Source organism: Protopterus annectens, chromosome 3.part1, assembly GCF_019279795.1.
Source record: "Protopterus annectens isolate FY-2018-M chromosome 3.part1, PAN1.0, whole genome shotgun sequence".
NCBI lineage: Eukaryota > Metazoa > Chordata > Ceratodontiformes > Protopteridae > Protopterus > Protopterus annectens.
In genome coordinates, this window is record NC_056732.1 from 60,017,488 (window position 1) to 60,031,935 (window position 14,448).

Below are 14,448 nucleotides of genomic sequence, written 5' to 3' on the forward strand. Positions count from 1 at the left end.
TATTGGTCGGATGCAATGGTGAAGCAGAGCATGACAGAAACCTCAGGAAAGTTCTAGACAGAGCAAGTGAAGTGAACTTGAAGCTCAATCCTCTGAAGTGCAGATTCAGACTACCAGAAGTTAGATATGTAGGTCATTTATTTACTAGCACTGGCTTATGTCAAGACCCATCCAAGCAAGCAGCCATTCTTGAGATGCCAGCACTTTATAATGTTCAAGCTCTAAAAATTTTCTTGGTATAGTCAGCTGTTTGGGCAAGTTCATACCAGACTTCAGTGAGTTGACAGCGCTTTTGAGAGAGGTGACTTGCAAAAATGTTGCATGCTTATGGTTAGATCAGCGCCAGAGAGCATTTGAAGACCTTAAGCAGAAAATTGCTACTCCACCTGCATTAAGAAACTATGATGTAAATAAACCAGTTACTCTTTCCTGTGATGCTTCAAAATTTGGTCCTAGCACAGTTATTCTTCAAGCAGACGGACCAGTAGGTTATACATCTAGAACTCTTACCCAAACTGAAATGCACTATGCTGGAATTGAGAGAGAACTTTTGGCAATTGTGCTTGCATGTTCAAAGTTTCGTGATTGTATTTAGGGTCAAGCTATCCAGACTGAAACTGATCATCAACCTCTAGTCACTATTTTAAAGAAGCCTATGCATTCAGCTCCAGCAAGATCACAAAGACTGATGCCCAAATTGCAAAAGTACAACTTCAAAATGGTCTATACAAAAGGCAAACTTCTTTATCTGGCTGATACCTTATCCAGATCGTCCAGAAATACAACAGAACAGCTTGACCCAGGGAATTCTGACTTCGATGTCATGTAAGTGTGTAATTTGTTTACCACAAGACTTGATGAGCTGAGAGATCATGCAAAGACTGATCCAGTTTTGCGAAAGCTCCACCACTACATCAATGTTGGACAGCCATCAAAGCAATCTAGTGTACCGCCTGAAGACTTTATTTTCCTAACAGAGATGAGATGTTGATGGAAGATGGCATTATTTTCAAAGGTCCTAAAATTGTTGTTCCTACTTCCTTACAACATGAATTTATCCAGATTTTGCATTGTGGTCACCCAGTTTCCGAATCTACCAAAAGAAGGGCTAAAGGACTAGTATTTTGGCCTTCTCTAGCAAGACATTGACTTTCATCTTGTTCAGTATACAATAGTACTAAACTGCATTTACAAAAAGAACCACTTTATCTAAGTCCAGTTCCTGAACTACCTTGGTTAACAGTAGCCACTGATATATTCGATTGGAACAATCAGCATTACTTAGTGTTGGTAGACTTATTAGAATTGGTTTGAGATTGATTTACTACCTAACCTAACGACCACTGCTGTTATCACCAAGTTGAAACGTCATTTCTCAGTCCATGGGAGTCCAGAGAAGCTTATCTATGACAATAGTACCCAATTTACCAGTCAGTTGTTTCAGAAGTTTGCAAAAGAGTGGGACTTTGACCATGTTACTAGTAGTCCTGAATACCCACAGTCAAATGGACTAGCTGAATGTGCAGTAGAGAGTGCAAAGCAATTACTAGTGAAGTCAAAGAGTGACACTACCGATGTATTGTTGAATTTACTCAATATCAGAAATATACCCCATGATGATATACTTGGATCACCTGCTCAGAGACTTCTATCTAGGCAAACCAAAACAACATTGCCTATCAGTTCTAGTTTGTTGAGGCCTAAAGCTAAAAACAGCAAAGTAATCGAAGACCAACTATTCAGAAAACGTTCTTTCCAGAAGTCCAGCTATAAAAAAATCAAGCAGATTTCTTCGTCCATTGAAAGGAGGAGAGAAAATAAAGATACAAACAGCGAGAGGTTTTGACTGAATTGGTCACGTAACCGGTATATGTGCCAAGCTGAGATCCTACTTCGTAGACTCTGAGGGTGTAGAGTATAGGAGAAATCGCAGACATCTTCTTCCAGTATCAGAGCAGATATCGCAGCATTGTTCCTGTGGTACAGACTTTAAATCTCAGAGCAATCCAGACAGTGTTCCTGTTGCAGAACGTGTCTTAACTCCTACTTCTGTTCCAGATGATGTTCCTGATTTGGACAATGTTCCTGTTGCAGAACGTGTCTTAACTCCTACTTCTGTTCCCGATGATGTTCCTGATTCGGACAATGTTCCTGTTGCAGAACGTGTCTTAACTCCTACTTCTGTTCCCGATGATGTTCCTGATTCGGACAATGTTCCTGTTGCAGAACGTGTCTTAACTCCTACTTCCATTCCTGATGATGTGCCTGATGTCCCCAAAGTTGAACATTCCGCAGAGACGGTTCCAGTTACTAGACCTGATTCTAATTTCTGTGTCACATGATTTGGTCATATTTCCAGACCTAGTGTGAAATACACAGCAACCTGGACATGATTGTATGTATGTATGTTTTTAGTTCTGTATAATTGCATGCCAAAGAATTACTTTGTACTAGTTGCATGTCAGTCAATGTCGTCTAATGCATGACTCATTTCTCATAGAAGGAGGATGTAGAATATGTAGGTGTGTTGTACCTTTTAAGAAGCATTTCCAAGGACATCACATGCATATGAATACCAAGCACGATCTAGCTTCAGTGCCATTTTGAGAGTGCACCCAGAGTGTGAGCATGTATGAGAGAGATAGTCGGTTTGTTTATAAGTTTATCTAAGTTAAAGTTACTAAGCCTGAATCCTGATGTGTTTGTACATAATAAAGCTGCTTGAACAGAACCCACAACTGTTCGTCTGTTTTATCATGACCAGACGAGTGACATTTCTTCTTTCAGGAATACCTCTACTTTGTCTCTTTCTTCCAAGTCTTCCCTCTATTCTATTCTTGATTTCTTTTTTATTACATTTCCTACTCATAGTTTATTATTTCTCTCCTGTCTTATAGAATGTGTGGCCCAATTTTAGTTATTTATTTTACATTTGTTTACCAGGAAAGTCCGGCTGGGTGCAGAGCCCTTTTTCAGCAGAGGCCTGGGGAGAAAAACTCTGGGAATAACATTACAGTGTTCAGCATTACCCCAAGTACAGTGCAAGAGAACCAGTCACAGTCCTGCAGTACATGGTAAAGCAGCAGTTATGTATGGTACAAAAGACAACATTTACATACTCCGTACATTGATAATTTAAAGTACTTGCATAGAAAAGGAGACAGAGTAGCAGCTGCATGCAGGGTGAGCACTTTTTTCTTTCTGTTCTTCAAATTAATGGGGTAGCAATAGGAGAGGGTTTTTCAGTCACGTAAGAAGGAAGGGTGGGTGAGCGGAGATTATAGAGGGATTTTGGCCAGGGGGATATGCAGATGCACAGCTAGGATGTTCTTTCCATTTACTTTATATTATATAACTTATAGTTTTTCCTTTTGAAAAGGTCTGATGAGCAGAACTTAGTGGATGTGGAAGTTCTTTCTCCATCATTACTTAATAGTTTCAGGCAAGTGTCCTGCATTACTCAATATTTCAACTTCTTCCCCCTTAGGACCTTTTATCACAGGTACACTGAATGGAGATGCACAGGAAGAGTACAGTTATGTTATGCTAGATGTATAGTAGTTCAAGTTTAGGTGACCATTTTTTTTATCAGAGTACCAAAAATCACAACTTCTTATGCAAGTTTGTTCAGTTAGCAGACAGAAAATCTCCTGGGAAGAGATACATGGATATACAGATATTAAATATTTAGCTACATCGAATACATCTGCTGAAGTTTTCTACAAATCCTGTGAGTGTATAATTTTACTGATCGTGCTACTTTTCTCCGATGGATCCAGTGAAGTGCCAGCCAACGTATGTTTAAGTGCCACCCTCCAGCACTGGTGCAGCAGTTGCCTCCCCTCCTAATAGCGCTTTTTTGGCAGCAAGTCTCTTCCTACTACTGGACACTCGGGCTGAAGGTAGATATCTTAGGTCAGCATTACCATTAAACTGTATCACAGAAAATGTGGACCGAATGATGATGCAGTGTGGCCTCCCCAACAGTTCGTAGAGGTGGCACGATTTAAAACTGCCCTTTTAGCCAGTAGAATGACATTTAAGACATTTGTATTATTTTATGGCTGTGGGCCACAACAAACAAAATTATATTAACTGCTTATTTTTCTCTCCCCCTCCCCTCTGCACAGTGGGAAGTACCAGCGGTGTACAGCAGTGTGATTCTAAACATAAAAGATAACTTGACCAGAGATTTGGTATATATCCTGATGGCAAAAGGACTTCATTGTTCTGCTATAAAGGTGAGTTTTATTATGTGATGTTTTATAGCATTTGTATGTAGTATATGATATTTTATATGCTTTGTATAGTAATGTTTATCATCTGATACTATTACCAGATGTTTAACTGCCTAACCTTGGTTGCAAGACTAAGTCACCTGTCATAAAGATCATCATTGTTTACTGGTTTATACTATAAATCATTTTTATATATTTATTTTGGCATTTTGTTGACAGTCTGTACTACACCAAGCATTTGCCAGCATTTCATGAGAGAACTGCATGATATTTATTTTGACTACAGGAAGTTCCACCCCCACCCCCAATACCAGATTGGAGCATGCCCCATTTATTCCATGGTAGCGAGGTCCTGGAATTCTTAGGTGAGGTGAGACCCCTTATAGGTTATTTGTTCCTGCGTGGCAGTCCTCATTCAGCTCATCTCCTCCAGAGAGAGAGACAAGTTATGGGGAGTGGACTGCTCAGTGGAGCAACCCCTTTTTCTTCAGCAGTTCTTCCAGGTTCCACTTTAGGACAAATTCCCCTCAGCGTCTATGCAGCTTACACATGAGAACGTGGGCCTACTAGGCTCCAGTTCCATGGAGTGAACATCTACTGCTCCTACTAGATGTTACCCATGTGAAGAGCCAGAGCTACATCCCTCCCCCCAGGAGACCCTCATTCCGAGCTGCTGTTTGGACTTGGATCGCCGATACCATAGTCCCAGCTTTCTCCGTCCATGACATGCAGCTGGCTTGTGACTAAAGAGAGTTTTGTAAAACACTGAAGGGGAAAAGCTCCCTTAGTTTTCCAATTTGCACTCACACAGTATACAGTCAGCACTGTCGCACTCTAAGGAGGGGGTCATTTGTCACAGAGTACATAGTGGTATTTATAAATGGAGAACATCAAGGTGTGTGAAGCTGAAAGTGTTTTACAGCTTGAGGTGAACAAGTACGTCTGAAGGAAGTAAATGGCAGAATCTATGAGAGGCCCTGGTGGGGACAGCATCTCGCAGTGATGGAATGGTGAGTCAAGCGAAAAGACAGAGCAGAAATCTGCAAGTGTTGAAGCCAAGTAATGCGAGAATTATAGAGGAAGAACAAGAAAATAAGTTTGGTGAAACAGAAAAATACTCAGATTGGCAACAGAGACCGCCAAAAAAGGAGACAGAAAAGACAATGTAGATCTGGCCAGATGGTGCAGAGGCAAGATACCTCTCTCTGTCTCTGGTAACCTGAAATTCAGGAATAAACTGTGTTTGCTGGTAAGGTTTGCTTAGGGGGGATAGGATGGAGTGACTGATTGCCAGCTGTTCTTTCCCAGAGAAAAGTATGATAAAGGATCTTTTGATCCAGGGCAACAAAAGTTCATCCATCCAGGGCAACAAAAGTTCATCCATCCAGGGCAACAAAAGTTCATCCATCCAGGGCGACAAAAGTTCATCCATCCAGGGCGACAAAAGTTCATCTATCCAGGGCGACAAAAGTTCATCCAGCTCCTGGTATCTTTTCATCGTTTCTCTTTTCCATTTCTATTTTTTTTTATTTGGTTTTGCCCTTATGCATGCCAACCACCAAGCGCTTCAGTTATACTCTACTCGTTTTGTTCCCCTAAACTAGGGAATTGCCCTAGTAACTTACACGTGTGTGATAAGGAATTGTCCTAGTACAGTAGAAGGGTGAGATAGGGAATTGTCCTAGTACAGTGCAAGGGTGAGATAGGGAATTGCTGTTGTGTAGTTCAAGGGTGACAGCTGTCTGAAGGGAGTATCATCAGGCATTGATGAAAGTTCGTTATGCCCTCTCAGGGATTATGGCAGTGAAAGCATTAATATGGCCAAACCTTCCACCCCTTAGGTGGGGGGAAGAACTGCACACATTATCACAGTGACCACATTGCCTTCCCCCTATGTTTGCTATCTCTAATACACTTGCTTATGAATGCTACCACCAGGTGATGGCTTGGTGGGCTGAAAGCCCATTCCCAGGATGTACACTGTGATGTCACCCTCCTCCTAGGAATTGTGGCTGTATGCATCCTACTCCATCATGCCATCCCCCTCCCCAGGATAGGTATACATATCCTCTCCTGCCAGTTCTATCAAGTGTTTAAGGTGCTAATCAAACTCTGGTCATTTGGGCTGTAGTCAGGATGTATATACCATATATGACAGCAGTGGTCACTTAGGTTTTAGTCAGGGCATATATACCATATGTAACAGCAGTGGTTACTTGTGTTATAGTCAGGGTGTTTATACCATATATGACAGCAGTGGTCACTTGGGTTGTGGTCAGGGCTTATATAGCGTATATAAAAGCAGTGGTCACTTGAGTTGTAGTCAGGGCATGTATAACAGCAGTGGTCACTTTGGTTGTAGTCAGGATGTATATAACAACAGTGGTCACTTAGTTTGTAGTCAGCGCGTATATACCATATATAACAGCAGTGGTCACTTATAGGTTCATAGGCTGGTATTAGGCTATCGTACAAGCCTAGCCATAACAATTCCCTGGATATTTCTTCCTACAATATTTACTTCCCTGGACCCCAGTTTAGCAGGGCAACTGATGTGATCCGGGGGTGAAATTCCTGTCTCCCATCCAATCGTTAAGGTTCCTTTTGAAGAGGGCCAAGGAGGCGCTCTGCTTGACATGTATGGGCACTCTATTCCAGAGTCTGAGGAGTCTCTGGGTCAGGAACCTATCCTTGACATGTATGGCAGTCTATTCCAGAGTCTGGGGAGTCTCTGGGTCAGGAACCTATCCCTCCAACAAGTTTTGTTCATTGTGATGACAAGGTTTACATCCCTGGAGCATGTGGCTCTGAGGGATTGGGATTTCTTTAAGTGGAGCATGTCCAACAGCTCAGGGTTTGACATGGCCTTGTATGTTAAGCAGAGATCGCCTCTAAGTACACGATATGCCACAGAGTATAGCTGGAGTTTTTTTAGACAGTCAGCATAGGGCATCTGCTTTAGGCCTGTGATTCTTTTAGTGAAGTATTTCTGCGGCCTTTTCAGCTGTTGCAGATGTCTTGTGAGGTACATACCAAATGGGGTGTTGTATTCTGTAATGGGTCTAATGAGGGATGAGTACAGTGAGACAATTACCTCCTTTTTTCTGGATGAAAGGCCCTAGTGAGGTGTGCCACATAAAAGGATTTCCTGACTGTTGTGACAATGTGGTTATTGAAGGTGAGACCACTGTCCACCTGTGTCCCTAAGTCTCTTATCACACTTTTGATGTTTAGTGTACTGTCACTTATGTGGTAATTCATTGGTACTTGTTTTTTCCCAAAGGGGATAACTGTACATTTATTGGCATTAAGCTTGAGCCCATGGCTCTGGCACCAAACATCTGTTTCTGTAAGGCCTTTTTGTAGAATATCCACATCATTTGGGGATTCGGTAATGGCTCCCAGTTTGCAGTCATCTGTGAACTTTGTTAGCCAGCGTCCCTTAGTGTTGGCCTGTACTTCAGAGAAGTAGATGCCAAACAAGAGCAGTCCCAGGACTGAACCCTGAGGTACTCTGCTTGTCACTTGTCTGGAGCTGGATTTGGAGTCGGATACTTTTACAGTCTGGGTTCTGTCAGTAAGCCAGTTGGCAACCCATCAAGTGATGTAGGGATTTACGCCTAGCTTAGTAAGTTTATCTATGATTCCAGAGTGGGGGATGGTGTTGAAGGCCTTGGCGAGGTCCAGATAGGCTGTGTGGACCGCCTTACCCTCGTCCACAGCTCTGGAGACTGATTCAAAGAAGTCAGTCAGGTTCAGGAGACAAGATCGGCCCTTCACGAACCCAAACTGGGTGGGATCCAGTGTTTGAAGGTTGCCAATGTCTTTGTTTATAAGTTCCACGATAATGCGTTCCATGCCCTTGCAGATCAGGCTCGTCAGACTGATGGGACGGTAGATGTTCTTCGTGTTTTACTGTTGCAGTCATTACATTTGGGTAATCTGCTGGCAGGTTGCCCCCAGTCGGCCTGATTAACAGTCTTGGGTCCTGTGTCGGTTGCTGTCCCTTCTTTCATGACGTCAGGTAGTCAGGGGTATAAAACATGCAGCTAACGCCATTACATCAGTCTTTCTTGCCGCGCGGTGCCCAAAGTAGAAGCAGTTCGCAAGTGCCAGTCGGCAGACTCCTGAAATTTTCATTTTCGAGTTTCAGAACCGAAGTCTTCAATTAAAAGCTAAGTACCCCATTGGGAAAACTTTTTCTTGCTCCTTACCAATGTCAGTAAAAGTTAATAATTGCATTACTTGTGGGAAGCAAATACCTCATAAGGATTTTCGTTTGTACTGCATTCCTTGCCTAGGCCCTAAACACAATGTACCTTGCTGTCGGTTTTGTGCTAAATTTAATCAACGCACTCTTAAGCGTTGGTATATTTTTGCTTCTAAATATTTTGGCTCACGCTTTAATTATCCAGAAATGTCGTCGGTTACCAATCCGACTACCGGAATACCTAAAAAAACGCAAAGGAAAAGACAGAGACAGGCCATCGAGGTCCAAAACTGACTATTCTTCTCCTAAGCCAGTCGCCAGTTCGCCGGTACTCAGTGAGGCGCTTGCGCAACTCCTGATACCTGCTACTTCTGATTTGCAGGCCTCTACTGAGACCCATTCGGTATGCCGCGAGATGCTTCAATTATAGAACCCGCGGATGTCTCTAACTTAGATGGGTCCGGAGCCACTGTGCAGGCACCGGCTCCTGAGGGTGTTTTCAGGCCTACAGATTTGTATATTAGACCAACGCCATCTTCAAAACTAAGGCCAAAATCTAAACCTATGTCTGAAAAACCGACGTCTGGGCCACATGTACAGGCCCCTATGCCTAAAAAACAAATTATCAAAATGGCTGAAGATTTAATTACTCTGATCAGGGGTAGTCAACTCCCCCTTCTAAGAGGCCTAGGCAAGACATTGATTATGAATCTTCTGAACAGGATTCTATTTCTTATGACTCTTCTAATGAACAGGATTTGTCTATTCCTACTTATGAGGACTCTGATGCAGAAGATTCCATTCCTTCTGCTTCTCCCCCTGAGGATTTTTCTTTTGGGGAAACATTACATACCTTAAGGGAACATTTCCACTGGGAAAGTCAGGATTTCTCTGAATCTAAAAAGAGACTTGGGGATTTTCTTCTTCCTCAGCATAGGCCTTTGGCTATACCTCCTGTTCTAGACATTGTTGATGATGTTTTTTCAGAATCTAGTATGGCTCCTGATTCTCTGCCTCCGGCTCCTTGTAAGCCAGACAGATACTGCAGGGTTCCTGACTCCCACAAATTCCTTTTCAAAAATCCTATTGCAGATCCTGAAACCATTTCTCATGGTCCGAAGGCATTAAGGCTTCTACTGCTAAAAATCCTACCCCTTCTGATAGAGATTCCAGGGCGCTGGATAGATGGGGTAAGAAGGTTTGCACTTCTGCAACCTTGGTAATCAGGGCTTTAAACTGTCAATTTCATATGCTTAAATATCAGCAGCATATCATGGGACTGCTTAAACAGAAAATTATGTTAATTTCTGACTGTGTGGAAAATAAGATTTACAGGATCTATTGCATTCAGCTGAACAAGTTGGAAAACATACTTTGCAATGTGGTTTTGATTCTTTGGAAGCTTCTTGCAGGGCTGCTGTAACTGGGTCTGTGCTAAGAAGACATGTTTGGCTCAAAGAGCAAACTCTGCCTGATCAGGTTAAAGCAAAATTGTTGGATGCTCCTTTACAACAGGACCGTCTCTTTGGTAATAAGGCTGAAGAAGTTTTAAAAAAGATGGAAGATAAAGCTAAATCTATGCAAACTGTGAAAGATTTCTTACAAGTGCAACCTCCAAGATTTAGTAGGCACTGGCCTACTAAGAACTGGTCCTTTCCAGTTCCTTCGAGAGCCACTCAAGTCAAGCCCAGGCATTCCAAAGGCTCAAGGTTTCAGTCAGAAGGGACTTTTAGAACAAAACAATGGGGTGCCTCTTCTTCCAAATCTGGAAACAACAAGACACCTCCCTATGGTAAGCAGCCTCAATGACTTCCCTCTACACTTACCAAGCACTTACCTTTTAGCCGCCCCTTTGGGGGGAAAACTGGCGCTTCATGCAAGAAACTGGCAACTTATAACCAAGGACAAATGGATTTTAAATATAGTATCCCAGGGATACAGATTTCATTTCCACACATTGCCAATCCCAAACGGATGGCCAGACCTGCCCCCAAATCAGTGGGCAGAGGCCCAGAAACAAGTACTGTCCCTCATGAACATGGGGGCTATTCAACCAGTACCAGAAGAGGAAAAGGGACAAGGTTTCTATTCCAGACTTTTCCTGGTACCCAGCAAAGACAAATCATGGCATCCAATTCTGGACTTATCTACTCTAAACACATTTCTGGACATTCCAAAATTCAAGATGCTGACTCTTCAACAGTTACTTCCTATGCTAGGCAAAGATGCCTGGTTGGTAACTGTAGACTTAAAAGAGGCTTAACTGCATATCCCAGTCAGGGATTCTTGCAGAAGATACCTCCGCTTCAAAGCAGGCTACTTGCATTACCAGTTCTCTGCACTGCCCTTTGGCTTATCTACTGCGCCCAGGGTCTTCACAAAGTGCCTGGCTCCAGTAATTGCATTTTGCAGGCAAAGAAATATTCAAATATATCCATACCTGGACGATTGTCTAATTCAGGCAGAAAACAGGGACATTCTTCTAAAACATCTGGCATTTGTAAAAAAAGGTATTAACTTGTCTTGGGTACACTAAAAACGAAAAGAAATCACAACTGGTACGCTCTCAAAAAATTATATTCCTGGGTGCAAGCTTGAATACAACTGCCCAGATGGCTTACCTTACACCAGAAAAGCAAATTAATTTGGTAACTTACTTCAAACAGGTGGCCGCAAAAACCCTGCTATCTGCAAGACAAATTCTGCAAGCCTTGGAGTTCATGGCCTCCTGCATCCTTCTAATTCCATATGCAAGACTGCATATGAGGAAACTTCAGGGGGTACTTAAAAAGCTTATGGAGTCAACATCGTCACAGCCTGGAAACAATGATTCCTATCATACCATGCCTGCAACTAGAGTTCCTATGGTGGACAGAGGCCTGCCACCAAAACAAGGGACTGCCATTCACTCCACCCCCTGCCACCCAAACCCTAACTACAGATGCATCAGACTATGCTTGGAGGGCTCATCTGGCAGGGAAGTGCATTCAGTGCAAATGGAGCCCAAATCAAGTGCACCTTCATATTAATCAAAAAGAAATGCTAGCTGTACAGAATGCACTGACAGCTTTCAAAGACTACCTTCATCCAGGACAATTAATGATAAAGACAGACAACACCACAGTTATGTGGTACATAAACAAGCAGGGGGTACACACTTCCTACCCCCTTTGCAGACTAGCTATGGCATTGTGGAACACGGCCTTGACCTATCAAATACAACTACAAACTCAATTCCTGCCAGGAAAACTGAATACTCTGGCAGACGAACTAAGCAGAAATCTCATGGACCCACACGCATGGAAACTGGAACCATGGATTTTCAACATGTTGACACGGAAATGGGGGAGTCCAGACATAGATCTTTTTGCCTCACCCCAGAACTATCAGTTGGACAAATTCTGCACAAGAACTCATCACAAAAAAAGCCTGGAAAGTGGATGCTCTATCCTTCAGCTGGAAAAACCTATCAGTCTATGCCTTTCCCCCTCTGCCTCTGCTCTCCAAAGTTCTACTAAAAGTCAAACAGGACAAACCAAAAATTATTTTGATTGCTCCAGACTGGCCTCGCCAACACTGGTACCCACTCCTGCGCAATGTGTCACACCTTCCACCGTGGCACCTGCCTCTGACACCTTACTGTCTCAGCAGAACAACCAAATTCTGCACACTCAGCTCCAAACTTTGAATCTTGCAGCATGGCTAATCACCTAAATTCACCCTTAGCATCCCTCAGCAAACCTGTGCTGGATGTCATTTTGGAGGCAAAAAGGCCTAGTACTGGAAAATCTTATGCTGACAAATGGAAAAGATTCTGTGCCTGGAATCAATCACAAGGGATAAGCACAGCAGTGCCCAATATTTCTCAGATTTTACAATACTTAACTGAGATGCTTCACAAGGGTCTGTCCTTTTCTTCCATAAAAATCCATGCCTCAGCTATTTCAGCTCATTACAACACAGAACCTCCCCTCTTCTCTCATCCTCTGCTAAAGCAGTATCTCAGAGGGGCCAAAAACTTAAGACCACACAGGAGAGCTCCAACCCCTGCCTGGGACCTCAATTTTGTATTGGAAAAACTCACTCTCCCTCCTTTCGAGCCAGCTGCTACTGCAGACTTAAAATTTCTGTCCTGGAAAACGGCTTTCCTTTTAGCAGTCACTTCAGCTAGAAGGATTTCTGAATTACAGGCTCGTATGGCAGTGGAGCCTTTCATCATTTTTCATGCGGACAGGGTGTCTCTCAGGACCAATCCATCCTTCATGCCTAAGGTGGTATCCAGTGTGGCTCGTAATCAGACCATTCATTTGCCAACTTTCTTTCCCAATCCACAGAACAAGGAGGAACAGATTCTGCATTCATTGGATGTACACAGACAACTTAGATTTTACTTAAACAGGACAAAATCTCAAAGAAAATCTGAACAACTACTGGTGGCATTTGCTGCAGGGGCAGAGGGAAAGGCTATTTCAAAGCAGACTATTTCCAAATGGATAAGCCATTGTATTTGTTTCTGCTATATGCACCATGGTAAAACTATCCCCCAGGGGATCAGATCTCATTCCACCAGGGCTGCATCTACTTCTACAGCCTTTTTCAGAGGTGTTCCAACCAGGGACAGTCTAGAAGCTGTTACCTGGAGCTCAGTTCATACGTTCACCAAACATTACCATTTGTCTTTCTTCTCTAAATCCAGAGCTGGCTTTGCCACTGCTGTCCTGCAGGGCCTTATAGCTGGTCCTAATGCTGTATAATTTCCTCCACCCCACCATAGCTTTGGGAATCTACCAAAATGTAATGATTGCAACAGTGAAACACGAATAACATAGTTCAGTTGTGTGCACTTACCATAAATGTAGATGTTCCAGTGTATTCACTGTTGCAGTCCTGGTTACCCTCCCTCCAGACCCCTTTTTTTCTCTGACTATAACTATACTTTCTTTCACTATGCTTATAAGCCCTTTTGGTGTATTTGCTTTTGGGATTGGAGATATATTTTTTGTGTTTTTAATTTTATTTGCTCCCCATTTGGGGGGGCACCTGACATTTGGGGCAAGAAAAACTGATGTAATGGCGTCGGCTGCATGTTTTATACCCCTGACGACCTGACGTCATGGAAGAAGGGACAGCAACTGATGCAGGACACAAGACTTTGTTAATCAGTCTGACTGAGGGCAATCTGCCAGCAGATTTACCCAAATGTAATGACTGCAACAGTGAATACATTCTAACATCTACAGTTATGGTAAGTGTACACAACTGTACTTTCCCGGGATCCAACGTGGATCCCCCTTTGTAGAGTGGGATAACTGTAGCTGTGTGCCGCTCAGTGGGCATGAAGCCTGAGGTGAGGCTATGATTAAGCATGACACTTGGCTGAGGTGCCAGTTCATTTTGTAGTTCATGTAATTCACAGCCCGGTATGTCATTTGGTCCCATGGATGCTGTATTCTTAGCTTTGGAGACTTGCATTGTAGCCAAACCATATATATCAGCAGTGGTCACTTGGGTTTTAGTCAGGGTGTATGTACCATATATAACAGCAGTGATCACCTGGATTGTATATATATATATATATATATATATATATATATATATATATATATATATATATTATACCATATATATATATATATATATATATATTATACCATATATAACAGCAGTGGTCACCTGGGTTGTAGTCAGGGTGTGTATAACAGCAGTGGTCACTTGGGTTGTAGTCAGGGTGTTTATGCCATATGTGTAACAGCAGTGGTCACTTGGATTGTAGTCAAGGCATATATACCATGTGTATAACAGCAGCGATCACTTGGGTTGTAGTCTGGGCATATATACCATGTGTATAATGGCAGTGGTCCCTTGGGTTGTGGTCAGGGTATATATATATATATATATATATATATATATATGTATATATATATGTATGTATATATATATATATGTATGTATATATATATATATATATATATATATATATATATATATATATATATATAT

The 14,448-nt window shown here is 42.4% G+C and overlaps 1 protein-coding gene across 1 annotated transcript in view; it reads left to right on the forward strand.

Moving 5' to 3' along the window:
• Window positions 1–14,448, forward strand: part of LOC122797632 (integrator complex subunit 8-like) — a 1,436,218-nt gene that overhangs the window by 566,888 nt on the left and 854,882 nt on the right. Inside the window, exon 9 of the mRNA XM_044066176.1 lies at window positions 4,131–4,241. Coding sequence (XP_043922111.1) covers window positions 4,131–4,241 — 111 coding nt within the window. The remainder of the gene's footprint in view (window positions 1–4,130; window positions 4,242–14,448) is intronic.